This window comes from Tympanuchus pallidicinctus, unplaced genomic scaffold, assembly GCF_026119805.1.
Source record: "Tympanuchus pallidicinctus isolate F22 unplaced genomic scaffold, pur_lepc_1.0 scaffold30, whole genome shotgun sequence".
In the NCBI taxonomy this organism is placed as follows: domain Eukaryota; kingdom Metazoa; phylum Chordata; class Aves; order Galliformes; family Phasianidae; genus Tympanuchus; species Tympanuchus pallidicinctus.
In genome coordinates this window covers 3,476,871-3,500,333 of record NW_026294748.1, presented here as the reverse complement: position 1 = coordinate 3,500,333, position 23,463 = coordinate 3,476,871, and the positions used below count along the sequence as shown (strand labels likewise).

Below are 23,463 nucleotides of genomic sequence, written 5' to 3'. Positions count from 1 at the left end.
TAAACATTCTCATTAGTACTGTTTGGATAGTCCTTTTTGTATTACCAGATTAGATAACTCACCACTATATTACATTCCTCTTAATGATGCCAGGATTACACATCTGATTCTGGAAGAAGAGGTGTGGATTTAGCATTGGCTTTCACCTCTCCATGAAATGCATGCAGATTGTTAGTGATGAGCAGTCTGCCTTTCAGATGGCTTTATCTTCATGCTGCTGTGACAGAGCATGCAAGATCATCTGGGGCTGGGCAGCAAAAGAGCTGTAATTTTTGTGCTTTCCTGGGATGGAGTTATAGGTCTCCATGGGATGAAGTATGATGAGCTGAGAGAATCCACATTTTCCTGTCTTTTTTTCTTCTTTTTCACTCCTTCTTTTCCCTGGAGATGTAGGCAAGAAAAACGTAGCATGGGACAGCTCTGGAATTCATATTCTGCCTAAAAGCTGAAGGGAATGCCCTCAGAGTTCCTGCTTTTCTATTAACACCTGTATATTTCTAGTCCAGAGATGCAAAGACTTGAAGAAAACCAACATTTGGGTGTTTGTGTGATCTTTATTCAGATGACAACAAATATGCGTATGCAGCTTTGTGATTGTACAAGGGGAAATCCTTTCCAGGTTAAAGCTGCTGTACCTGGTCTCTAAAAAGGATGCGTGAGAAGTGATGTATATGCTCTGTAACTTCCTTTCAAGACCTGTAAGTGATCAGGAATGGGGTCTCTGAGATCCCAGGTAGACTGAGAGGGATTTTTTGCATGGGCACTGTACTAACTAGTGATAAACTGTTGCCACCCAAGATCTTTATTTTTCTCCCCACCACACAAAGCCTTTATTGTGATGGGACCAATACCCGAGCTCCCTCGGGACCATGTGAGCCTGGATACTACTGTACAGGAGGTGCCAAAAGTGCTCTTCAGCATGTGGTCATGGAAGGGCATTATTCCTCAGCAGGAGCTTTCAAGCCAGAGCCATGTCCTCTTGGCAGCTTCCAGCCTGTAAGTATTAAAGTACTGTGCACTCTAAGATGCTTGTGTGGTCTTCAGAGCATTGTACAAGGGTGTGAATAATCATTTGTGAAGTGTTCATAAGTAGATAGCTTAAAAAAAGAGGGACTTGGGTTTTCTGGTAAGCTGGGCAGTCATTCCCATCCTTGCTTCTGCCTTGCAGCAGCAGAACTGTGCAGAGCTAGAAAGATTGGGGGTGGAACACCAGATCCACCAGTTCAGCCTGGTTCCTTGAAGCTAATCAGGCTAAGTTCCTAAGTTTTGTGTAGTGCTAATTCAGCAGTGAGCTGAGGAAGCTTTACTCTAGCACAGGTGAATTGCCATGTGCATAGTTGTGCAGCCCTTTACTGCCATGTTAGAAATGGGCTGTGTCTACTGCTGCTTTACTGACACAGGGTGCTTTTCAGATGCCACAAATCTTTTGTTTTTTGGACTGCTGTTCTAATGATTCAGGTTGTTTATTTTGCAGCAGGGGGTGTCTGGGAGCTGGTAGAATGTGCGAAGCTGCTTCGTTCACATTGTGAGCAATATCACTGCTCACCCACAATGTTCTTTCTTACATCCCCTTTTTAGGAACGTGGTCAGTCTCATTGCAGGGGCTGTCCAGAGGGAGCATTCTGCAATGAGATAGGCCTGGCTGAAACCCAGCCTTGTCCAAAAGGGCATTTTTGCTTGTCTGGAAGTTCCTTGCCTCTTCCTTGTCCAGTGGTAAGAATCCAATATCACTGTGTTCTTTAAATAGTAGTTTTCAGAAGGTTTCCAGTGCTTTGGAGGAGGGTATTCATTAGTTCTCTGTTTCTGTGCAGGGAATGTATACAGATGTGCTTGGGGCAGGTTCATGTAAGCCCTGCCCAGCAGGCAGGTACTGCAGCATGGCAGGTCTGACTGAGCCAGAAGGACTTTGCCAGCCTGGATATTACTGCAGCCAAGGATCCAGCAGCTCCTCACCTGTGAGTAACTCAATACCTTGTGTTGCTGCAGAGCATTAGGCACTACAAAAGATTTCATGGGCTGCATCAATCTCATTTCCTTTGCTTCAGGTTGGCCTTTCGTTTGGAGATCTTTGTCAACCAGGGTATTACTGCCCTGCTGGCACTACACACCCAAAGGAGATGGCATGTCCTGCTGGCACCTGGAATGGCCAGAGAGGAGCCCAGGATGCCACTTGGTGTCTTCCTTGTGCCCCTGGGTTCTTCTGCAGTATGTCTGGTCAAGATGCTCCCGTAGGACTTTGTGCACAAGGTGAGACAAAACCAGAACTTTTTAGCTACTCAGAAATTCAGGGGGATTTTCTGCACCACAGAGAAGACTTGTATGCTTTCTTCAAGGCTACTACTGCACAGGAGGGGCAAAGACTGCAAAGCCAGAGGATGGTGTCACAGGAGATATCTGTCCTCGAGGACATTTCTGCCCTGCAGGTTCAGCAGCTCCTTCTCCCTGCCCCAGTGGTGAATACAGCAATGCAACAGGTCAGGAAGTGGATCATTGCAGTCTCAGTGTGGCTTGGGAAAGCTAGAAGCTAATCCTGTTTTTGTCTGCATCCAAGAATAGCAGTTGATACTGCTAACTGTTACAAGCAGTCAGTATTTTTCTTGGGGCAGAGGAAGGGATTCTTGGTTGGTTGTTTTTTTTTCCTTCCTTTTATTCCTCTGATGTCATGTGGAGAATGCAATTCACCCCCATAGCACGCAGGTCAAATGCAGTTGTAGCAGTGAGACTAAGTGAGCTATTAACCCAATTTCCTCACTGTTCTGCCTGCCACCTACTGGTGTGATGTGAGGTTACTGGGACTCAGGCTGGAGTGGATCTGAGAAACTTGCTGGATGGAAGTCACCAGTCATTCCCAGAGGGCTTGCATAATAACTGTTGCATCCACTGCTGCTTTAAGTGCACAGCTTGGTAGAAGAAAGTTGTCTGTGTGGCATCTTCTTCCAGTTCACGACTTATTTCCTCTGTAGGTCAAGACAAATGTTTTCCATGTCCTGCTGGGTTCCACTGTCCTAAAGGACTGCGACGCCGCTGCCCTCCTGGCTTCTATTGCCCTCAGAGAACAGGAATCAGTTTTTATCCTTGTCCCCCTGGGACTTTCAACCCCTCTTATGGACTCAGCCAGGCTGAGAGGTGCCAGAAGTGCCCTGCAGGTGAGGAGATGGCTGAGTACACTTGTTGTCTACATGGAGCAGCATCAGAGGCTGATCTCTGTGTATGTCTTCCCCTGATCCACTGAGATATTTTTCCACTTGGAAAGGCAAGCATAATAATTCCCAAAGTAGATTCCTTGTAGCTCTGGTATTGTCCCCCAGTAAGCCAAATTTGGTGGCTTTTTTTTATCCTTTGTAGGTAGGAGAATGGTTTGGTTTTACTCTTGGGGTTTCCCAGAGGAGTGTGATTTGAGCTGGAATGCTGATGTTGAGGGATCAGCTCCCTCCAAGCCTTCCTCTTTGTCTTCCAATCAGTATATGCAGCACACCAGCCCTCCTGTTTTGTACTGATCCTCCTTTTCCCTTTGTGGTCTTCCAGGAATGTTCTGTGGAGACTGGGGACTCTCCTCTCCAAGTGGACCCTGCTGGCCAGGGTTCTTCTGCACAGCAGGTATCAAATGCAATGCTCACAAGGGCCAAGGAGAAGTGAAAAAGTAGAAAGCTGTTGACTTCAGGAACAGTTTTAGATATTCTCTGTGCAATCTCTCCCTGGCTTTTCCTGCAGAGTGTGCCAGGATAGCCGCAAGGAATGTCAAATCAAAAACCTGCTTTCTGAGGCCAGTAGAAGGACTTGGGAAAAGAAGCAGTTATTCTCTTCCAGCTATAGGAATTATTCTTTAGGCGTGTGGGGCAAACTGGCCTACAGATAGCAGCCCATATCATTCAGGAAACCTTATGTCTATCTTCTTGATGTAGGAGCAAGTGTCCCAAACCCTGATGGAGCCACGAACACCAGCACTGGTGGCCCATGCCCACCTGGACACTTCTGCCCAGCTGGCACAAGTATCCCACAGCAGTGCCCTGTGGGCACTTACTCAGACAGGTGAGCTTCTGTATTTGCCTTTCCTTTTTGTTTTATCCTTCTGTCCCTATTGCTGACTATCTGGTGCCTGCCTTACTTGCCTACGGAGTCCTTTACCCCATTAAGGTACAACTCAGTAATGCTCATTAAACACATCCTTGTGCTGATTATGAGAGGCTCATGGTTGTTTTCACTTGGCCAAGGGTATAAGCATCGAGGGTCTTCCTGCTGAACTTGTACCCTTGCCAACAAAAAGCCTGCTTATGTCTCTCTACAGGCCATACATGTGGCAGGAATCCAGCTGCATGGCATGCCCATCTGGCCATTACTGCAGCTCTGCTGCCCTCACAGCACCCTCAGGGCACTGCTCAGCTGGGTTCTACTGCCTGGCTAGAGCTTCCTCTCCATCACCACCTGGTGAGTTGTACTGTGTGAACATCAGTGTCTTCACCTGCTTGTGTCCAATAATTAGCAACAAGACAGCTTTAAAAAAGCCTCCTTTTGCAACAGTACTCCTGCATCTGCTGCTTCTTAGTCATTTAGGCAAATGAATTAGTTTTGTTTTGGAGTGCATACACTCCAAGGATGAAAAAGTAGTCAGTCCACCAGTCTGTTACTGAATGAGACACTTCCATTGAACACTGGGAGAGTTCTGGCTACCAGCATACAATGCAAGTGGTCTGATTCCCACTTACCACTTTATTGTGCATAAGAAATAACAGTTTCTTAGAGAAGAGTTCCAGGTCCTTAATGGACAGCTAAATATTCTCCAGAATTCAGCTAAATGCTAGAAAGCTGATGTGCAAAAATACAGTTCACTGTGGCTTTTCCTTTGAAGCAAGGAGGAAAAGCACAAGGTGACACAGCACTGAATAACTCTAGAGCTGAGATACTGTAGTCTGTGTCGTGGCCCCTTTTGATCTGTCAGATCCCAAAAGACATAACTGAGGAGATCCTCATCAGTTAGCTTCATCTGTCGGCGTTGTCCCTTGCTCAGGGGTTCCCTTTTTTTGCTTTGTCTTGTACTCTTGTGTTCTAGGTGTGTGGGAGGCAGGAGGCCCCTGTCCTGTGAGCCATTTCTGCCCAGAAGGAGCCAGCTTTCCCTTAGCCTGCCTTGCAGGGACTTACAACAACCTCACCAGACAAGCTGCGTGCTTCCCTTGTGCTGCAGGGTACTACTGCCCAGAAAATACTACCAGCTACAGTGTGAATCCTTGCCCAGCTGGCTTTTACTGCCCTAAAGGTGAGATGGGCACAGGGGATGAGGTTGTCCATTGACCAGGCTGAAACATCTTCTTTTTAAAGGTAGGAAGTGGTCCCTGTAAAATAAAGCTTCAGGGGTCAATCTGGTTCTTCTGTGTAGAAGCACCCAAGCTCTTACACCGTAGGCAGGGCTGTCATTTAAGCCCCTCCTTGGTATATTAAGCAGTGCACAGAGGTTGTCACAGCTGCAAAGGCCAAGCTGTGCATTGTGAAAGTCAGCACTGAGATAAATTGGCAACAGTATGACATAGAATGTAAAATCCTTAGACACATGAGGTAATGCTGTGGGATTAATGGCCAAGATATTACAGTCTGTGAAAGATTCTCTCTTATTTCAAAGGAACCAGGTTTGCTACTGAGTTTCCCTGTCCCCGTGGCTACTTTAACCCTGATTCCATGACACAGAGCTTGGACAGCTGCTTGCCCTGCCCACCTGGGCACTACTGTGGGAAGGAGAACTTGACAGCTCCATCAGGCAAGTGTGATGCAGGTGAGTCTGGATCTGTTTGGCTGCTGTAGTGCACAGCACGTAGATGTCTTAGGATGCATCCATCAGCCTCTCCGTTTGCTTGATTCACTTGGCTGTAGGTGTGTAGCACCACTGAAGGCACCCTGGGAATCCACTTGGCTTTCAAATGGGCGCAGAATTCATGTAGGATGTATCTGGTAGCCATGAACAGTAATCTGTCTGCAATTCACAGCCTGTTCTGGCAGGAGAATTCAGCCCCCTGCCACATAGCAGTGGTACTGAACTCAAGGTTGTGAGACCATCTTGGCTGATATGGTGCCTCACAAAAGGATCACTATATGCACTTGTTTTCAGGTTGGTTTTGCATCTCTGCTGCTTGGACCTCACAGCCTTTTGATCTGGATAACTACACCAGTGCCAACTGCCTCTGCCCAGCTACTGCTACTGGAGGGAAGTGCATCGCTGGTTTCTACTGCCCTAGAGGAAGCCCAGAGCCTCTGCCCTGCCGTCCTGGTTTTTACTGCAATGCTTCAGGTTGGTGTCTGTTTTTGAAAAGGGAGCTGAAATGCAGACATATTTGTTACTTAGGAACTCAGTAGAAGACCTAAAGTTAAATCCTGATTGCAGGTGATAAACTCAACTTTGCCCAGAATTTTCTGTGTATCCTTAAGCTTCTGTGGCCACATTCCCCTCCTCAGAGGAACAGTGCAAATGCATCTTTATAGATTTGTAGATACAGGGCATCAAGGTCCTCTGTCAGATTCCTCTATATTCTCTGAATCTGCAGAGCCTGCAGATATTGGGATGCAGACTGCTGATTCATTTTCTTCTGTTTCTTTTCTGTCCTTTCAGTATTCTTTTGGTGTGTTAAATGTGATCTGTTTTTTATCCTGATACATTCATAGAGCTGCAGAGGTGTTTGCAAGATGTCTTCGGTGTCTCTCTGGACTGGCACAGAACAGGGCTCAGGTGTTAGCTTGTCATGTTCACCCTGAGGGAAGCTCCAAGTTGGTTTTTCTCCTGCTTTTCTTCCTTTGTTCTCATGCTTGGGTTGCCATTACCCTCTCTTTCTTCCAGGTCTGTCTGTGCCTAGTGGGGAATGTACTGCTGGGTTTTACTGTAAAGGTGGAGCAGTTCTCCCTAATCCAACAGATGATGTGACTGGGAATATCTGCCCTGCAGGGACTTACTGCAGTAAGTATCCAGCATCAGTCAGGGACAGCAATTCCTTGGCATTTAATATCTGGAATCCTGATGGGTGGTTCTGGGAGTGTGATAGCCAACTTGCTGGGCTCTGATCAGGGTGCTCTGAGTCCCAGATTCTTCTCCTGGTTGCTTACCCATACTCTGAAAGTAGGGACATATTTGTCTCATTGCTTGAAGCTGTCTGTCTTCAGGATGTGTTTAGCTTCACATCCATTACCAACTACAAAATAAAGTTAATATCTGTCCTCTTCCATGCAGTACTACTTGACTTCTGAGAGAAAATAAGATTCCACTGCTGCCCTTTCCATGCTGCACTGCACTCGTTCAGCCCCCAAATGCAACAATATTTATTCTTTCACTATTCATTTCTTTCTGCCTTGTTTCTCTTCTCACAGCTGCAGGGTCAGCAGAACCCAAGCTGTGCCCAGCTGGCACCTTCTCCAGCCTGCCAGGGAGGAGAACACTTTCTGAGTGCCAGCCTTGTCCCTCTGGCTTCTACTGTGAGGGTCCTGGTCTCAGTGCCCCTACTGGAGAGTGCTGGGAAGGTGAGGGAATTCACTGAGTGCTCTGCACCCTTTGTACAGGAGCTGCCTGCCTGTTTCTGGCTCTTGAGCTTTTTTATGGGTGAAAGTTTGGAACTCACTGCCTGGTTTTGTTCTCTTGACCAGAGAATAATTTGTGGCTCTGTGTGAAAAGACTGTTAGAGGTTCAGGCAACTCTGACATAAAAGCAGAAGCGGTGACTTCTCTGTATTTTGTCTGAACAACTGAAATGCCACCAAGGGAAAACTCTCACAGCCAGTGGGAAAGTAATCCTTGACAAGTTTCAGTAACTGGAAGGAAGCAGAGCTCAGTGCTGCATCCCTACGTGTTTCCCCACACCACCCATAGCTTTTATCCTGTGTATTGAAGATCACCAGATGTTAAATTTCCTTCTTATGAGCACCACAACTGGGAATGCTTTGATGTGGATTCATCCCAGCACAGGTGTAGTTCTGATCAATAGGAAGTTAAGGTCAGCAATAGATTTATTTTTCTATGGAGTGGCCAGTGAGGTGCTTGGTGACCTGGGAGAACCTGCTAGGAGCTTTCACTTCCAAAGAGCAGCAGCTCGTGCCTAGTACATCTCAGTGACTAATTTGTCTTTCCCCTCTGTCTTCTCTGCAGGCTATTACTGCGACAACCAGCAAAGGCCAGTTACTGATTTTACCCTTTACCCCTGCCCTGAAGGCTTTTACTGCCCCCCAGGGACAAAGAGGAGCACTCAGTACAGCTGTCCAGTGGGAACGTTTGGCCCAAGGCAAAAACTGAAAGCTGTCAAAGAATGTCAGAGCTGCCCACCAGGAAAATACTGTGAATTCTCTGGACTTGCTGCCCCCACAGGTACAGTGCTGTTCTGCATATGTTCACAACAACTGGAGTCCTGCTGACGTCTGTTGGCTGCTGCCAGAGATTGAAGTAAGGAAGTAAGGTTCTTTTCTCTGCTAAGATGATCTATTACTTGTTGAGAACATTCTGAAAAGAAAAAACATCTCTTTTTCTATGCAAGAATGGAGAGTTGGACTGCAGAGCTCAAAATGTGTGCTGAAGTACTTGCCCAAACACAGTGCTTGGTGTGAGCTCAGTGCTTCTGTTTAGGAGCTGTCAGTTTGTCATCTGTTCACAGTTCTGCACTCCATGCAGTTAGAAGCAGCTTCTCCCCTAATTGGCCATTTCATCGTTAATTTGTGGAGTATGCAGTGATGAAGCACCTTGTCATGGCCTGTATTCCAATCTGTATTCAGAAATTTATATTTATGCACCTATTGAGTGCTTTTTGTGTATTATTCTGTTTTTTAGGAGACTGTGCTGAGGGATTTTGGTGCAGAATTGGTGCCCGGGTAAGAAATCCTCAAGATGGAGAGTCAGGATTTCCTTGTCCTCCTGGTCATTACTGTCCAGAAGGTAATGTGCTTCACTGAAGCATAGCTTTTCATTTTCTACATAAAATATGAGGTGACATTTCCTCTCTCTGGTGTAACTTATTTTGCCAGGTGCACCACATCCTTTAAAGTGTCCTCCTGGCACCTGGTCTGGCAGTGAAGGCAGGAGGAGTTTGCAGGACTGCCAGCCTTGTCCTGGAGGGCACTATTGCAACAGCTCTGGACAGAGAGCCCCCACAGGACCCTGCAGCCCAGGGTAAGTAGAAGATTGAACACATTTGTGTAGTCTGGAAGGAGAGATGTTCTACAAAAGGTCTTCTTAACCCTCCTGAAACAATGAGATTGTGTTCCTGTATTTGCTGCTGCCAGGTATTACTGTGTCAGTAAGGCCCAGACCCCAGTGCCCACTGATGGACTCTCAGGAGCTCCGTGTCCCCTGGGTCATTTTTGCCCTCTTGGATCCAGGAGTCCAGAACCATGTCCTGCTGGCTCTTACATGCCACAGACCCATGGAGAAAAGTGCCATGCTTGCCCAGAGGGTGAATACTGTGTCCCTGGTGAGCAACCAGAGCCATGTCCCCAGGGTAAGTTAGGGTTTCCCTGTTGGGCTTGATTTTCTGTAGTTTTTTCAGAGATTGCCAATTCTGATCAATTCTTTTTTTTCCCAGGGCATTTCTGTCCCAAGGGCACAGCTCTTCCAAGGGCTTGTCCAGCAGGATCGTATAACCCCTCGCAAAGGCAAGCCAGCTGTCTTCCCTGTCCCCAAGGGTAAGAGTGAGAATGTGACATTAGTGTTGTATGTAGGAATAAAGAACTGTTGGAAGTAATGGTTTATCCAGTGTGAGACCAAGCAAAGTCCTAAATCCATGTATGACTGCTCTGGAAGGGAATTAGATGAGAGATCTGTTAAAAGCAAAGAAACCATTAACTTCTTTCATGTCTTGCAGTAAGAGATGGCAGCTGTTCCCTTGGCAACAGGCAGGCATAGTCCTGATGTAGGGAAAGAGAGTCTTGTGTATCAACCTGATGCTGAGACTGGCATGTCCTTAGGGGATTCATCTCCAATTACTAACTGGATTTGACCTTGATTAACTGTTACAAGCTGATGATTCACAGCCTGGATGTGTTATGACTCAAGTTAAGAAAATTATGTCTCTGTGGCTTTTGCAATTATGCCGTCAATTTGGTGTATGAGGAAACAAGTAAGAATGTGGTAATGTGCATGAGTTTTTTTTTGTGGTCAGTACAGCACAGTGCAGCAGCCACATTAGATTGGCTGTTACCACCATTAAGTCATTATTGGGGTATTTGTGGATAGAACATTGCTGGATTTCTTCCCCTCACTGTCCCTTTTCTTCTGTCTTTCAACCAGCTTCTTCTGTCTCAAAAATTCCTCTTCCTTTTTGGAGAATGAATGTTCAGCTGGCCACTACTGCCCTACCAGCACAGCTTCTGCCACTCAGTTTCCATGTCCCAAGGGCACTTACAACCCACAAAATGGGAGCAGCCTGGTCTCTCACTGTATCCCCTGTGAGCGAGGTAAATGGCAAATGGGAGTATCTCAGGATGGTGACTGGGCAGTCTGTGAAAATACATTTTGAATGTTCTTGAGGTTCAGCAGTAGCTTTTGCACGTTTCAGTAGATGAATAACAGGCTGCAGAATCTCATATGTCCAGAGCCCAGTATGTCATATGGAAGTGAAGACAGGCAGCTATTCAGTATTGTATTATTGTTGATCTAAGGGCTTCTAAAGCTGTATTCTGAACAAGACTTGTAAGCAGTAGGCAAGGCTCTTTGATTGGACTCGAGCACTTCAGAGAAAGTGTTACTTCTTGGCTCTGAAATGTACATTAAGAGATGTGATATGGAAAAATGTGGAAGATGATATTAGTCTGGAAGATTGTCATCTCCATGCTGTCACACATCTGTCATAGATACCTTATGGAGTGCTTCATAAACTTGAAAAATAAAGGCATCTTTATGAAAGAAACTTAGTAGGCAACGTTTCACATTGAGCACCGGTACTCAGATGAGAATCAGAAGCAGCATAGCTATAACATTGTGTCATGTTGAGAATTAGCTTAAATTAAAGATTATTTGAATTGATTATGCTGTCTCCAGATCTTGAGCCAGTATTTGTATGCAGCACTGCATTGTTCAAATGCAAACATGATGTTGGCATGAGGTTTGTGCCACCTTTAGGTTGGCAAGTTCAGCAAAGCCCCTCAGCTAGGCTGTCTTGTCAGGGGGGGAGAGAGAAGTTAGATTATTCTTCTAGTGTAGGTATCTGATGATGGTATGAATCACATCATGAGCCTAGATTAATGACTTAGAACAATAATTTAACTTATTAAGCCTGCTGTCACTAGGCATTGTGTGCTGGTTGTTTGCCCAAATCAAGGGAAATCTTTTTGCACTTCATTGCACGTATTTACATGTTTGCAGCCTGTCCTCTGATGTATCTTTACACTGTTTTCTCCCAGGACTAATGGCTCTGCATTGCTTTCTCAGGGCACTACTGTGCACTTGCAGGGCAGGCACGCGTTACAGGGCCCTGTCTGGCTGGGTTCTACTGCAGTGGAGGCTCTTCTAATCCAACACCCACAGATGGTCTTCTGGGGGACGTGTGCCCAAAGGGAACTTACTGCCCTATGGGCACTGCCTTTCCACAGCCGTGTCCTCCTGGTCATTATAGCAACTCAACTGGGAATACTGGGATTGAGGACTGCCTTCTGTGTGATGCAGGTACAGTACTGAGAGAAAGGACTAAAGAGATTCCAGCCAAACACCAGCACTTGTAGAGCTCCTTAGAAACATTGTGGTTCTGGAGCAGGTGATCATGCACATCTGTTTTCCTGGAGAGAGGTATGAAGTAAAGCATAGATGAAATCTGCCACTTAGCCCTATAAGAGCGTGCTAACAGTGAGGTGCTTATTTCTGTGCTATGATCTTCACTTTCCACCTTTCCTCTCAAAGTTTTCACGCTTTGAGATACTGCATAGTGCTGTTTGTTCAGACATGTAAGCTCTGTGCTGCAGCTGTTCCCAGTAAAAACATTTTCAGGAGAATAGATGTGGGTGATATCAAACATGATGGTTGAGTGATTTTTTATTTTCCCATTTATATTTTCCCATCTGTCTTGTTTGACCAATGTCCTTATGGTGCCATTGTGGTCCCTCCTTCAGGGTATTTCTGCAGTGGGACTGGACTTTTATCTCCAACTGGATTATGTGAAGGTGGATTCTACTGCAGTGGAGGAGCCATTTCTCCTAAACCTCCCAGGGTAAGTTGTTCTTGTGATGTAAATATGGCAAACGTGGTATCTGAACTGAACACCATTAGGTTACTGTATTTCTTTTGCCCCAGCTTAAACTCTAAGTTACTGGTTTATTGATAGTGAGAAGGGCTAGGAATGGCTAAATACACCTCACCAAAAACATCTCTATCTTTGCATGTTGGTGCTGCAAAGCAGAGCAGAATGCCGTATCACATAAAAATTACAGAGGTCATTAGTGCATGGGTTAGAATAGAATTGCATCTGCCAGCCCTCCTCCTAGGCAGAATACATAGAACTCTTGCAGATCATAATGAGACAGTGGGTTTATGCAGCAGCTCTCTGAGACCACAGGTGAGGAGGAAAAGGTGATGCCAGCTTCCACACAGTAGGACTTGTTACGTGCAGGGTTCTGATCTGTTAGCTTGGAAAAGGATGTGTGCAGCCTGCAAGATGACTAAGTGATGAATGCAGTCTTCCATGCTGTGTGTCTAGTGCTCATCATCATAAGAATCTGACCATCCTTCTTGTGAGGCTGCCCTCTGTTTGTGAACTGTGTAGAAAGACTTTTCTGAAACAGTGGTGTTGTTCTCTAAAGATAACAGTCAGTGGAGGACCGTGTCCACCTGGACACTACTGTGTAGCAGGGAGCAGCAGAGCCCAGCCTTGCCCTGCAGGGAGTTACAGCCCATCCTGGAGCACAGTGCAGTGTTTGGAGTGCCCAGAAGGTTTTTACTGTGAGGCTGCTTCTACAAACTACACGGATTGCCCTGCAGGTGGGTCTGATGGTACCTACTTACTTGTTCTGGAGTAATCTTACAAGGATTAGCAGATGCTCTTAAAGCTGTCTGAAGTGGATTCAACATTGGACTCTGTTGCATGAATCAGAACTCTCTTCTCCTGGACCTTGGTCAAAGCACTTAACCTCTTTGTGATTCATTTCCCCTGCCTGAGTAGACAGAGACTACAGAGACTTTTATAACGTACTTTGAGGTCTTATTAAAAAAACGGTTGCTGTTAAAAGTATTCCTAATCCTCAGCTATGATCAACTTCATTTTAATGCTGCTGATGTGACAAAGATGTCAACCAGTGGTGACAGATTGCAAGATGGGCCCACTGTCGTAGCTTGGCTCCAATCTTCCTCAGAAACAGATGAAGAGAATTCTGTGTGCACAGGTTGGGAGGTTCTTCTCAGGCTCTTACCTGCATGCACTGACCTTTTTGAAACCTGCCTCTTCTCTCCTAGGTCACTACTGCCCCAGGAATACCAAATTTGCCACTCAGTATCCTTGTCCTCCTGGAACGTACAGTGATGCTTTAAATATCTGGGATGCTTCCAAGTGCCAGCTGTGTCCTCCTGGAAGGGTCTGTTCCAAGCCAGGCCTAGCAAGACCAGATGGACTGTGCATGCCTGGATGGTTTTGTCCACCTGGATCCATGTCAAGCAAGCCAATGTTTCCTGGAAATCACTCAGGTATAATGAAGTGTACAAATGATTATTATTGTAGCAGTGGTGGTGTGGAGTCACCTAGAGGACTCAGATGGCTTGCTTTCCCATGCTGCTTTCTTTAATTGAGTGCTCCAGTTCTGTTCTTAGCTCTTTAGGTAAGATAGACCCCTTGCAATTTTTCTGCTTCAGCTCAGCCTCTGTTCTTTCCATCAGTGGACATGGCAGCTCCAGCTTCTGGATCTTTTGGGCAGTGCCAAGCAGGAACCTTTTGTCCTGTCGGTTCATTTCTTCCTATTCCGTGCACTCCAGGTAGGAAAAGCATCTTTCTCCCTGCACAAATTGCTTTATTTTGTAGTACTGTCTTCAGTTCTGCCATGATCACTAGGCAATCCCAGTCTTGTGCTGTTTGTATTTGCATTCTCATGTCTCTCACATGGAGGTCTTTGCTTCTGTCCCCTGCATCAGGTATGTACTGTGCAACTGCTGAGCTATCAGCTCCATCAGGTCCCTGTGAGGCTGGCTTCTACTGCACAGGGGGCTCCGTGCTGCCAAACCCCACGGATGGAGCAGTGGGGAACATTTGTCCTCAGGGCCACTTCTGTCCTGCAGGGAGTTCTTCTCCATCTCCTTGTCCCCGAGGTAGGTTTGACAGCAGCTGCTGCATGCCATCATTTCTCTTAGCAGTGCCAAGTGAGCTGCTGAGCTCATCCGAGTCTGTGCCATTGTTTTGCAGCCCCTTGTTATTTTGCACTGAAGCGTGCCTTTATGCTCCCCAAGGGGCAGCTGCTGTCAGCATGAAATCTTAGCTGCTAATCTGCTGCTGTTGTATTAGAAGCATCAGTCCTAAATTCAGACAGTAATTGCACAGCTGCCTCTGGAGCCTCAGTCTGTGGTATAGATGCTGCTGTGCAGCTGTCGGGGGGATGCTCTTTGCTGAGCATTCCTGAAAGAAAGGTCACACAGCAGTGGTGAGCTGTGCACATGTAAGAGTCTCTGCTGCCCTCTCTGCAGTCAGAGCCGTCCTTTAACATCGCCATTAATGATTCTACCAATTAAGCTGAATGAGAAAGGCTTTTAGATGATCGTTTCTTTCCTGGATAAAATCTACAGATATGTTGAGCAAGTGATTGTACTGCTCAGTCTAGACCAGGAAGAAATAGGAATTCACCTCAGCCAGCATTCATAAGCAGCCTCCCACAGACCTCCCTCACAGGAGTACTGCCATCCACTAACCAGTGCACCAGTTACTCTGCAAAGACTTTGTATTTCTCTCCATATCCACTTCCAACAGTGTTGAGGGTGATGGGAGCATGTGCTTTCAATGTCTTTCAGGCTCCTTTCTGGCTCATCGTGGTGGCCAGTCAGCACAGGACTGCCAGGCCTGCTTCCCAGGGTGGTTCTGTTCTGAGTGTGGTCAGAGCTCCCCAGAAGGTCCGTGTGAGGAAGGGTGGTTCTGCCCCGAGGGCTCTGTGTCTGGGCAGCATTCAGGTAGGAAATCTTGGAGGTCCTTCTTTATCTACAGGAGCTGCAATAGGAAGATGGACTTAAAATCTGCGCCCCATAGGGCTGGAAGTTACTTCTATAAATTTCTGGCTATTCAGATTTCTAGAAAATGTTTTCCAAAAATTCCATCTAGTAATGCAGTTGAAGTAGTGGGTAACTATAAGAGGAAGATGGACCTTGTTTACTTGTTACAAAAAACAAGCTGAATAAATACCTCAAGAGGTGTTTATTCCTTGTTGTGTTTTCAGCTTTGCTAGAAAGAGCTGGTAAGTGAGAACATGATGTGAGGATGTCTGTTCTCCATTAGGTAAGGGTGATATGAGGATACATGCTAACTCAAACCCTGCTGTTTCAGGAGCATTCAGACAGCTCTGTGAAAAGCAACAGTGAGGTTGCAACCAATTGAGCTTTCTAAAAGCTTTGGGGGGCAACAAGTCTGCAGAGCTGTTTGGTTAAAAGCCTGCTTTGGTGATATGTGATGGTGGTGTTCAGAGTGCACTGCTTCCACTGCTCAGATCTGCATTTAGCAAAGCTTTTAACACAGGGCAAGCAGTTGATCTTTGTAAGTCTTTTTTTCCATGCCCTTTTCAGTGGTGCCCAGCAAGGCAACAGGCACAGCTCCCTTCCAACCCTTACAATTCTGTGCATAAAACACTGGCAGTTCCACCTGCATGCATGCAAAGTCTTTATCTTAAATCTTCCAGTTCTAGGTTTGTGGTGATGGTTCTTCCGATGACACTGGTTGTGAGCAGAGCAATTATATAAGTATTCCTTCCTTATTTTCCTCTAGATTATTTATGTCCTGTGGGTCACTATTGCCCCACTGGCAGCCCTGAGCCCATACCCTGCCCCTCTGGAAAATACCAGGACCAGGCTGGTAAAAGCCAGTGTGAAATGTGCCCAGCAGGAATGTAAGTGAAATCTGCTGCTTCATTTTGATGCTTTCCTTGTGAATTCGTGTGTGTATTTCCATCTGCCTTAGGCAGCTGCACTGTGTCATTTCTTTTGATACACATGGCTGGGTTTTTTCTTCCTGTTTTTGTATTACCTTTCCCTTTATTATGGCGTTTTCTGTACTGCAACCTGTGTTACAGAAGATCCATCCTACTAGGTGAATCTGCTGGGAAAGACAGAACGTTCCTGGCAGGTTCATCTCAGCTCTGTGTACCATTTCAAGTAATTTGCTTTCCTTTTCTTGTCATCTCAAACTATCACTATTGCATAGAAAGTGTTTCTTAGTCCCTTAGAACAAAGGGAGAGCGTGGACTGAGGCAGTACTTGGATTTCTTTTTTAGGTTCTGTGCCCTTGAAGGCCATCCATCCAGTCTCCATAACAGCTCAAGTGGAGTGATCAAACCAATGGTCTGTTTAGCAGGACATTACTGCCTCCTGGGCACAAAAGCTGGCAATCAGTACCCATGCCCAGCAGGGACTTACAGTAACAAAACTGGACTGAGAAACCCTAGGGAATGCTTGCCTTGTCCTGGAGGCATGTTTTGTGCCAGTGCAGGTAAGGACCAGATGTGGGTTAAATACATTTCCTTGGCTGTGTTAGATCTAAATTTAAGTTCCACTAATAGATGAAGTTTTCATCTGTATGCGGTCCGTATGACTTCTAAGGAGTGTTTGCAATCATCTCTGGGACCTGTTGAGTAGTCATTGTTTATGGTCATTGCAAAGATGTCTGCAAATCTTTCTTTTGCAAGTTTAAAGAGGTGGATTAAGGTGGATTTTTTGGAAAAGATTATTGAAACAAAAGCCAAGCTGCTTAGGCTCTAGGATTCATTTGGTTTTCTCTTGGTGGAGAAATGGGTGCACGGTCTTGGTCAGCATCTTCTGTAAGGTGATCTAGACTGTTTAGGCCCTTAGCTATCTGGTAGTGTGAGAAAACGTGGAGGCTGTAGATGCAGCTTTTAGATAACAAATGTAACCGCAAGCCAGTAGGCTCTGAATTCATTGTGCTGACAAGGCTTGTCTGCTTTGTTTAGTCCAGAAGCTGTGAATTATGTAACACAGTAGCTTATTTGACTTCATATTCCTTCTCTTTAGGACTTGTTTCCCCGAGTGGTTCTTGTTTGCCTGGATATTACTGCACTTTAAAGGCACAGGTACCCAATCCTGCCAATGATGCCACTGGTGGCCTTTGCCCAGCAGGCCATTACTGCCCAGCAGGCAGCAGCGAGCCAAAGCCCTGTCCCTCTGGCATGTTTTTGCCTCAGTCTGGGATGGCTTACCATAATGCCTGTCTGCCCTGCCCAGGAGGGAAGTTCTGCCAAGGGGACGGCTTGATGAGCATTTCTGGTGTGTATTGACTGGATTGAACATCTTTAATGTGGGTATTTTAATGCTTTCTGGGTGCTCATCCCTAACACAGCGGCTTTTCTTTCTTGCAGGATCGTGTTCTGCTGGCTATTTTTGTGATGGTGAATCCACACGGCCAGACCATAAGCAGTGTCCCCCGGGCTTTTACTGTCCTGAAGGCTCTGAATCCCCAGTTCCTTGCAGCCCTGGTCACTTCAACTCTGAGAGAGGAAAGTGGCAGCCAGCAGACTGTCAGCTCTGCCCAGCTGGGTATTTCTGCAGTGGTGAGTGCTGATGTGTTTGAGAGCTGGGATTTGCACAGTGTAAAGTGGGGCAAAGTAGGTACATCTACAGCTTTATTCTGTACAGCTCATATAACATTCACCAAGTATAAACACCCTGTATTATTTCACTTCCAGTATTTCTGTGGGGTTTTTCATAGCACCCAGAACACCACTTGCTATTCTATGTCGTCTTTGTTCCTTGGCTCTGACATTTTTTGTTGATGCATCTTAAAGGAGTTCAGCCTCTCTGGAAAACAGAACAGCCTGGCAGACAGGTATTTGGTGCAGCTCTCAGCCAGGGTCTCTGCTCTGAGGCAGCTGCTCAGAAGTTCTCACAGTCTGTTTGCACAATATGTGTATTTACTCCCCCCCACGACACTGAAGTATTTGAGGTCACACTGGTGGTAACAGATTCATCTGCCCCTTCCATAAGACAAAGAAGCTTTTCCCCTTTCTCAGGTGGGAAACTGGAATAGGAGAGAAGGGAAAGCTTAACTCGCATGGGTTTGTAGCAGAGCTGGAACCACAGGCGAGCTTTCCAGAAGTACAATTGCACGTGGAAGCCCACGTTTCCTACATGCATATAATTCAAAAATTGCCTTTCCTTTGTACTAAGATGTTCTTTGTCTGAGGCTGAAATTTGGGGAACACATTCTTTCTGATATTGGTGACAGGTGAATGATGAAGGGGGTTGTGCTTTCAGGAGATAAGGGTTTTCTTTTGTCTTTGATCTGAGAAAGGAAAGGAAAAGGCTGTGCTTTCAAAGTTGCAGGACTGGGCAAAATCACTTCCAAGGGAGCATGTTCTGCAGGTACTGCTGCCTGCCTGGCCAGGCTTCAGCTACTCCCACTCCCTATTGCTGCCCATGAGGCTGCTACTGTCCCAAGGGATCTGCCTTTCCTGTGCCCTGTGAGAATGGGACCTATCAGTCATGGGAGGAGAGGGATTTAGGGAGTCTAGCAAAGTAGGGCTGTGTATTGTGATAAAAATTGATTTTGTGTCACTGAGAGCTGAGTCTCACTGAGACTTAGCAGGACAAAAAGGATTTTGAATTGCTTCCTTCTTTCTGTTAAGGTTCTACTGAGTCAGTGTTGGATGGGACTAGACAAACAGAAGCATCGGTATTTGCCAAGAGTGGAAGCCAAAACAGTCTTCTAAGAGTAAGAAGTTGTTGAAAGAGTAAGGAGAAGCCAAATCTTTCTCCTCTTCAGGGCAAAGAAACTTAATGCCCAGGAAAATACAAAGGAGCTTTTCCTGTCTAGCAGCTCATGCATGCTACAAAAAAAAAACAAACCCACAAGAAATACAGCTGCACAGACGTGATTCTGTTCCCTAGGTGGGATCACTCGAATAAAACTTCAGACAGCTCCTTTGTAGACATCTGTACCTGAGCTGGTTTTTTGTACTCCTGTAGTTGTGGCAAGAGGCACTTCAGGGCTGCAATTTGTCTCTCTTATTTTACTTGTCTGCCTTAGGATGAGATGAATTGCACTTGAAGTGCGGTTCCTCTAGAAGTGCTGTTTCTCTCCAGTTACTGCAACACGATTCTGAACAACTGCATCAGAAGTACACACAATGGAGCCCACGTCCTGGGTTTAGCTTGAATACGTTGATGGAGAATGACATTGCTTGTCGTGTCTTATAATGTTTCCTGAGCAAGATGCTGCTTTTTGTATCCTAGGTTCTGGAGCCCACACTCCTGAGCTGTGCCCTGCTGGGTACTTCTGTCTGCCAGGTACCAACTTCAGTACAGAGCATCCATGTCCAAAAGGTACCTTTGGCCCCAGGACTGGTGCCACCAGCAGCTCTGACTGTGAGCCCTGCCCAGCAGGTAAGCAGGGACTCGGCACAAAACATGGAGGGCATAAATGGAAAGGTTGAATAAAAATATGGCTTCCTTCAGGTTATTGACTCCTTCACTTATCTTCTGTGCTGGCCATTTCAGTGAGATCACTTTCCTGTTTATTTTAGGCATGTATTGCTCAGCACCAGGTCTTTCACAGCCCTCTGGATTTTGCTACTCAGGTTACCATTGTGCCAAGGGAGCCATCAGCCCAACCCCTTTCAAAAACAGGGTGAGTGAGCACTGGCAAACAGCACAGTTAACCTTGCGTCGTGAGGACAAGGACTGGGACCCTCACAATGTCGTGGCTTCTGGTGTTACATTTTCCAAGTCTTACTGCTTTGCACAGGGTTGCTCTTTCCCACTGCTGCTGCCCTTGGTAGCTGCTCAGATGGACTGACATGCTGCTCTTAATGTCTGCTGGAATATCTTGCAGCCTGTTAACAAGTAATGGCCAGACATCAGCCTACTAACAAGTAATGGCCAGACATCCATTTCTGTAGGTATCACTGTAGTGTGCCTGTCTCAGGTCTCTTCCACACAATGAGAGCAGTGACTGGGTAGCTGTGGCTCAGCAGCCAGCACTTCCAGTGCCCTTTTTGTGCCAGCTGTGGTCTGCATTTAGTTTCAGTGGCAGAAAACTTGAAGAATTCAGCCCATATGTACCCTTTCCAGAACCTGTCTTTGTAGTACTTTGGGCAAATCTTGTTTCGATAACATTTTTTTTTTTCCCTCTGTTTCTGTTTGTTTGTTTCTCTTTCCTCACGCAGGTGGAATTTGCTGGCTCTGTGTTGCCTGGTAATGATATCTGTCCTGCAGGGCATTTCTGCCCCAATGGAACTGAGAATCCCATGCCTTGCCCTCCTGGGTCCTTCTCTGCTGTCAGGGGCCTGCAGGCAGAAGAGCAGTGCCAGCCCTGCCCTGCTGGCCGATATTGCAGCAGGGCAGGATTGTTTGATCTGGCTCAGACGTCGCTGTGTAACGCGGGGTGCGGTGAGACTGTTACTTGCTAGTGGGAAAATACAGCTGGCAGGATTGCTGTGTAGGCTGGAGCAGAGGGGCATCCAAACTAAACACTGGGCCTGAATATATCTTGCCCAGTCCCTTGTGTGCAAATATTTACAGTGAAAAATAACTAACCTGCAAAGCGTTTGCTCTGAGCTCTCTAGGTTACATGCTGCTGTACAGCATCTGCTTGGTGGCCCTGGCATGTGCTTCAGAGCCAGTTCTCCCTATTTGTGTGCCTCACGTTCTGCCCCAGCCTTCTACACAGCCTTTTACTGTTTTTACTGTAGGCTTAATTAATGACAAGCCCTTTATTTACCTTAAAACATGCTTGCTGTGAATTTGCATCCTTTTTCCCCTCTGTTTTCTCTCTGCTCCCACCAGGTGGTGCAATAAGCAGCAACAAGGAAGCAGTGCTGGCATCAGCCAAACAGCAAAGTGCTATCAGCAGTATTTGCCCATCTCATGAGTGTGCGTTGTAGCAAAAGGCCACGGAAGCTCAGTTCCTTTAATCTGTGAAAGAAAATCTCAGAGGTGACCTCAATACAGTGCATGTAACAGGATTTGATTTGATGTAACAGGAAAAGATTTCTGATAACTAACAGCTCTTGAATCTGTTCTCTTTTCTGGAGAAAATCACAACTGCTGCTCAGTATAGCAGGCCTTGATTCTGAGTGAACAACTGCTGACAGGCAGCTTTGCTGTCCTTTTGCTTGATGCTGCTCCTTTTAGCAGTCATTGCCTCAAGGACTATGAATTGCTTCTTCTCTAGAAGCTGCATCCACGGGATGCAGTGAGATCATGGCTTTCAGTTCCTTCCTGCTCAGTTTTCAGAAATGATGATTTTTTTGTATTTCCTCATCCTTCTTGAGGGGAGTGGTAAAGGGAGACGTAGCATAGAAGTAGGTGACATTAATGCAGAGGCCAATGAGAATATTGAAGGGAAACTAAGCAGAAACAGCAGGCGCTGAACACTTGGGCTTTGTGCTTTGAAATAGTCTAAAAACTTAATTTTTCAAAGACTTTTACCAGAATGATGGGAATACCTTCCAGACAGCTTAGTGAGGGGTGGGGAAGAAGAAAAAAAAAGAGGATTCTACAAGGATTTACACATGGATATTAAATTGGTAGGTTAGGGCACGGGAGGAGCCCAACTGAAATAAAACACATCTTTAAGGAGTGTTTCTTAACTTGGTGACCTTTGGTTAGTATTCCCCACATCTGTCTTTTTCTGAACAGGGTTGGGGGCCCTTGGTTCCAGCACAGAATTTTCTTCTTATAGGTATGTTTGTCTGGAAGGAAGCTTTGCTCCCTGCCCTACTGATGGGGTTTATGGATACAGATGTCCTAGTGGCTTCTACTGTCCTGCTGGCACTGGACTAGAACTGCCCTGTGAGCCTGGCACCTTCAGCCCTATGCCTGGGGCAAGTACTTGCCTCCCTTGCCCAGCTGGTATGGCCTGCAGCCATGCAGCCACTGCAGAGCCACTCAGCTGCCCCAGAGGTAAGCAATATTATGTGCCACAAAACCACTGGCATGCAATCAGAAGTGTGATGGGTGCCTGCACACCTCTTTCTGTCTGACCATAGCAGTATGGGAATGGGAGATTTGCAGTTGGGAGAAGCAAGACCAGCATTCCTGCTTATTCTTTCTTTATTTTCTGGGCAGTGCCTCATTCACCTCTCACTGTACAGGTCATTATTGTCCAGCTAGGACTGCTGCTCCCCTGCCGTGCCCTGAAGGGACACTAAATACCATGGAGGGGGCATTGGCCCCCACTGCTTGCAAGCTGTGTCCAGTGGGGAGGTACTGCAGAGGAGATGCTAACTGGGAACCTGATGGTGAGTTTGATTCAGAGCTCTTCTTTCTGTCCATTTAAATACCTCCCTGGCCCTATTTCTTATGTTTGTGGCTGTTGCTCAACTAAAATGCAAAGGTTAGGTTATATGAGCAGAGGAAAAGCGGAACTGTTTCCATGGAAAGAAGTTTATCCACAGAATCTATGAACAAGTTTGAGTCGTAGGAATAGTTTAAGAAAAATAAATAAAAATACCAGATGAGGTCAGTGCGTGTAAAGAAGGGAGGTGATGAAGGCCTCAGATGACAGAGGAGGAGGAGAAGCAGACCGAAGTTGAACAGTGCAGGATATCAGTAGAGCTGTAAAATGAGCCCAGGATGGGATTCAGCTTCTCTCCTATTTCTGAGGTTTTAAGGAGATGCTTCCGTCCTTTCCAGTGACCATTTCATTACCCTCTCTGCTCTCCCGTGGCAGGTCTGTGTTCAGCTGGGTACTATTGTGAAGGAGGAGCCACTGATGCAGTTCCACGTGGGACGCCAGAATTCCCTCTCAGTGGGCCCTGTCCACTTGGACACTATTGTCCTGAAGGCACTCCTTTCCCAGTTGCCTGCCCAGTTGGGACCCTGAACAACAGCACAGGTGTGACTTCACTAACAGGTTTCTCTTCTAGTCCACAGCAGTGGGGGGCTTTGTTGCTGGTGGCCAAGATTTTCCCTTGGTCCCTGAAAGATAATTATACACTCAGTGAAGGCTGAGCCATGTCTATATGTTATCAGTGCAAATAGATGCTTACACCGCTGTGACTGATCTAAGGATGCTGTAGGGATGCTTCCATGTTTTCTGTCACTGAGCTGCAGTTCTGTTTTTGTTTTTAGGTGGTACCTCTCCAGAGAGCTGTGTGCCGTGCTATCCTGGGTCTTTCTGCGCTAGCATTGGTTTGAGTTCTCCAACAGGACCTTGTACTGAGGGATTTTACTGCCCAGCAAACTTCAGCTCCTTCAGCCCCACAGCATTTCTCTGCCCAAAGGTACTGCTCAGTGACATCAGGGCAGTGGAAGAGGTGGGTCAGCTCTGGGCAGGTGTTTTCCTCTGTGGTAAAGCCTCCTACAGGCCTAATTGAAATGGTGATTATATCC

At 46.3% G+C, this 23,463-nt stretch overlaps 1 protein-coding gene across 1 annotated transcript in view; it reads left to right on the top strand.

Annotated features, from left to right (window-relative positions):
• Positions 1-23,463, top strand: part of LOC128087498 (zonadhesin-like) — a 50,059-nt gene that overhangs the window by 12,849 nt on the left and 13,747 nt on the right. Inside the window, exons 16-53 of the mRNA XM_052697045.1 lie at positions 828-996; positions 1,579-1,713; positions 1,812-1,955; positions 2,046-2,247; positions 2,334-2,474; positions 2,964-3,146; positions 3,526-3,597; positions 3,903-4,029; positions 4,286-4,425; positions 5,048-5,251; positions 5,612-5,761; positions 6,095-6,274; positions 6,818-6,934; positions 7,342-7,491; positions 8,113-8,328; positions 8,785-8,889; positions 8,979-9,123; positions 9,237-9,451; positions 9,536-9,635; positions 10,240-10,406; positions 11,380-11,613; positions 12,054-12,151; positions 12,741-12,918; positions 13,390-13,617; positions 13,807-13,902; positions 14,059-14,232; positions 14,926-15,081; positions 15,887-16,007; positions 16,392-16,606; positions 17,146-17,397; positions 17,490-17,681; positions 19,363-19,512; positions 19,653-19,756; positions 20,295-20,512; positions 21,812-22,032; positions 22,224-22,370; positions 22,802-22,966; positions 23,203-23,354. Coding sequence (XP_052553005.1) covers positions 828-996; positions 1,579-1,713; positions 1,812-1,955; positions 2,046-2,247; positions 2,334-2,474; positions 2,964-3,146; positions 3,526-3,597; positions 3,903-4,029; positions 4,286-4,425; positions 5,048-5,251; positions 5,612-5,761; positions 6,095-6,274; positions 6,818-6,934; positions 7,342-7,491; positions 8,113-8,328; positions 8,785-8,889; positions 8,979-9,123; positions 9,237-9,451; positions 9,536-9,635; positions 10,240-10,406; positions 11,380-11,613; positions 12,054-12,151; positions 12,741-12,918; positions 13,390-13,617; positions 13,807-13,902; positions 14,059-14,232; positions 14,926-15,081; positions 15,887-16,007; positions 16,392-16,606; positions 17,146-17,397; positions 17,490-17,681; positions 19,363-19,512; positions 19,653-19,756; positions 20,295-20,512; positions 21,812-22,032; positions 22,224-22,370; positions 22,802-22,966; positions 23,203-23,354 — 6,163 coding nt within the window. The remainder of the gene's footprint in view (positions 1-827; positions 997-1,578; positions 1,714-1,811; positions 1,956-2,045; positions 2,248-2,333; positions 2,475-2,963; positions 3,147-3,525; positions 3,598-3,902; positions 4,030-4,285; positions 4,426-5,047; positions 5,252-5,611; positions 5,762-6,094; positions 6,275-6,817; positions 6,935-7,341; positions 7,492-8,112; positions 8,329-8,784; positions 8,890-8,978; positions 9,124-9,236; positions 9,452-9,535; positions 9,636-10,239; positions 10,407-11,379; positions 11,614-12,053; positions 12,152-12,740; positions 12,919-13,389; positions 13,618-13,806; positions 13,903-14,058; positions 14,233-14,925; positions 15,082-15,886; positions 16,008-16,391; positions 16,607-17,145; positions 17,398-17,489; positions 17,682-19,362; positions 19,513-19,652; positions 19,757-20,294; positions 20,513-21,811; positions 22,033-22,223; positions 22,371-22,801; positions 22,967-23,202; positions 23,355-23,463) is intronic.